Source organism: Plasmodium cynomolgi, chromosome 11 (genome assembly GCF_000321355.1).
Source record: "Plasmodium cynomolgi strain B DNA, chromosome 11, whole genome shotgun sequence".
Taxonomy (NCBI): domain Eukaryota; phylum Apicomplexa; class Aconoidasida; order Haemosporida; family Plasmodiidae; genus Plasmodium; species Plasmodium cynomolgi.
This window is the reverse complement of record NC_020404.1, coordinates 776,348-778,757: the sequence shown is the minus strand read 5'-3', so window position 1 is coordinate 778,757 and position 2,410 is coordinate 776,348. Positions and strand designations below refer to the sequence as shown.

The following is a 2,410-nucleotide window of genomic DNA, read 5'->3' as shown; positions in this document are numbered from 1 at the left end:
TTTTTTTTTTTTTTAAATTCTGTATTTCCCGGAATAGCCATTTTTAAAGAATAAAATGTTCTATGCCCGCTGCTTCCATTCCGGTGTTATCAACCAAAGGGGGCAAAAATATGAAGGGTGGATTGGAAGAGGAGATATGAAGTCAAGTCGTTCTTGCGGCCTTCATAAAAAATGAGAAGGCAAAAAAAAATATTGGGAAAATGCAATTGCAATTTTTAACCCCCTTTTTTCTTGCGCACAAAAATACCGAAATAGCGAAAATAGCGAAAATGTAATTGAAAGGTAAAAATTACTCTGCTAGAAAGAACGCCTCTATCATGAGGGGAAACTCATCACATTCGTATTTTTCAAGAATGTACGGTGCTATTGTGGTGATTTAAAGAAGGCAATCCGCATTGTATACATTTATATATACCTATACAGAGAAGAAGAAACCTCATTATTCCCCCCCATTTTCCTGATTCGTACAACAATAGGAGAAAGGGGTATACAGTTCAACCGTAGTAAAGTTACAAAATAAAGTACTAAAAATGAAAAGAGGTGGAAGAAGAAAACAGGGGGCGCGCAGCAACAAACTGGGCAAGGGAAAAAATGATGCTTCTGAAGATGAGGAAGTCGTAGAAAGCGAAGCTTTCAGCGATGAATCGGGAGAAGGCAACTCCGCCAGCGATGAATCGGAAGAAGGCAACTCCGACAGCGATGAATCGGGAGAAGGCAACTCTGACAGCGATGAATCGGGAGAAGGCAACTCCGTCAGTGAAGAATCAATCGATAGTGATGCCGACAATTTATCAGACAAAGAGCAGGTGAGCCGAGCGGAAAAGCAAATACAGATATATTTCACATCGAACGTGGCTAATGAAAAGTACCAAATGGAAGACACGATTTACACCATTCCATCTAGCTTCAGAAGAATCGACTTGTCAAGAATGGTTAAAAAATTGCTCGATATAAAGGAAAACGTTTCCTTCGAATTTTTAATAAATGATCAAATTTTAAGATCATCCATAGAAGAATTCCTACAGCTTAATAATATCCTCTCGGAAAATGTGATACAGATAAAGTACATACTATCGATAACGAAAAAGGAAAGTACCCAAATTGACAAAATCTCAGAATGGATTTCAAAATTAATCATAATCGAAGATAAGCTATACTGTAGCACCTTCGAAGGAAGTGCCCTCTGTTATGATTTGTCAAATTTCGTCAAAATTGATGAGCGAAAGGTAGCTGATACATCCATATTTGCATTTAATGTATGTAAAAATGACAAATTAATTGATGGAGATGTAAGGTACAGCGAATCGGCTGTAGGACTATCTAATGGGACTATAAGGGCATTTTTAAATGAAGAAACGGATCAGAAAATAGTAACAAGGAGTGAACTATATCTAGGCAACCACGACGATATGGTTAAATCTATCGCGTTCAATAAGAGCGGGTCGTTACTAATCAGTGGAGGTGCAGATAACAAAATAAACCTGTATGATAATAACGAAATTGTACAGAAGTTGAAGGAATACAAGTCGGAAAATAACACGAGTAAGAGAAAAATGAAACATGTGTTAACTCCGAAGAAGTGTATACATAAGGACGTAGGAATTATAACCTCCCTAACCTTTTTTAATAGTAATAACCGCTTTTTATGTACAGGCCTGGAAAAAAATATAAAAATTTATGATGCAGATACGGCAGACCTATTTGCTACTCTTCCATATGGAAAAGCAATAATGTGCAGTGACATTTTGAATGAGAATCTGTTCGTAACTGCAGATGAACAATCCGTTATTAAACTATTCGATGTCAGGTGCTTAGAAGAAAAAGCAGTCATATCGCTAAATGAGCATAAATATTTTTTCCATGATAAAGTGGTAACTTCCCTTGGGGGAAACAAAAATGGAATCCATTTTTTATCTTCCTCACATGATGGGTTTACAAATATATACGACGTGAGGCTGAACAAGTTACCAGTGTACACGATTCAAACTGAAGACAAATCGAAGGTTCTGTCCAGCACCTGGTTCTACAGGGAAAGCCACAATTATGTCATAAACGCGGACGAGAACAATTTGACTGTACATAGCTTTTAATTTGGAAGGGTAGAGAGTGGGGATCAGCTGGGGGATCCCTCTGCATGGATTCCACGCGGGGATATTCTGCGGTATGGGGGCACATAAACACGTGGAATGTTCAAATAGGGGTGGGCATTGTATAAGCGTACCTTTCTGCGAATTTTTTGCGAGCAGAGGAATCTTGCTGTCAAGATGTGAAGCGGTTATACTTGCGTGTACGTTTAGCATTTGGCACGAAGGAGTACTGGGTTATCACCCCACGAATTGAATACGCAAGCCGATTGTGGTAGTGGTACTGGAAAAAAAAAAAAAAAACAGTGGGTGAAGAGAATATGTAT

General features: G+C 38.3%; 1 protein-coding gene across 1 annotated transcript; it reads left to right on the top strand.

Moving 5' to 3' along the window:
- Positions 1-530: 530 nt before the first annotated feature.
- Positions 531-2,090, top strand: PCYB_112750 (microtubule-associated protein ytm1 homologue; the record flags this gene model as incomplete). The annotated part of the gene is made up of 2 exons (XM_004223153.1): positions 531-1,629; positions 1,654-2,090. 2 exons carry the CDS (start codon positions 531-533, stop codon positions 2,088-2,090), a joined length of 1,536 nt encoding a protein of 511 aa, XP_004223201.1.
- Positions 2,091-2,410: the final 320 nt, after the last annotated feature.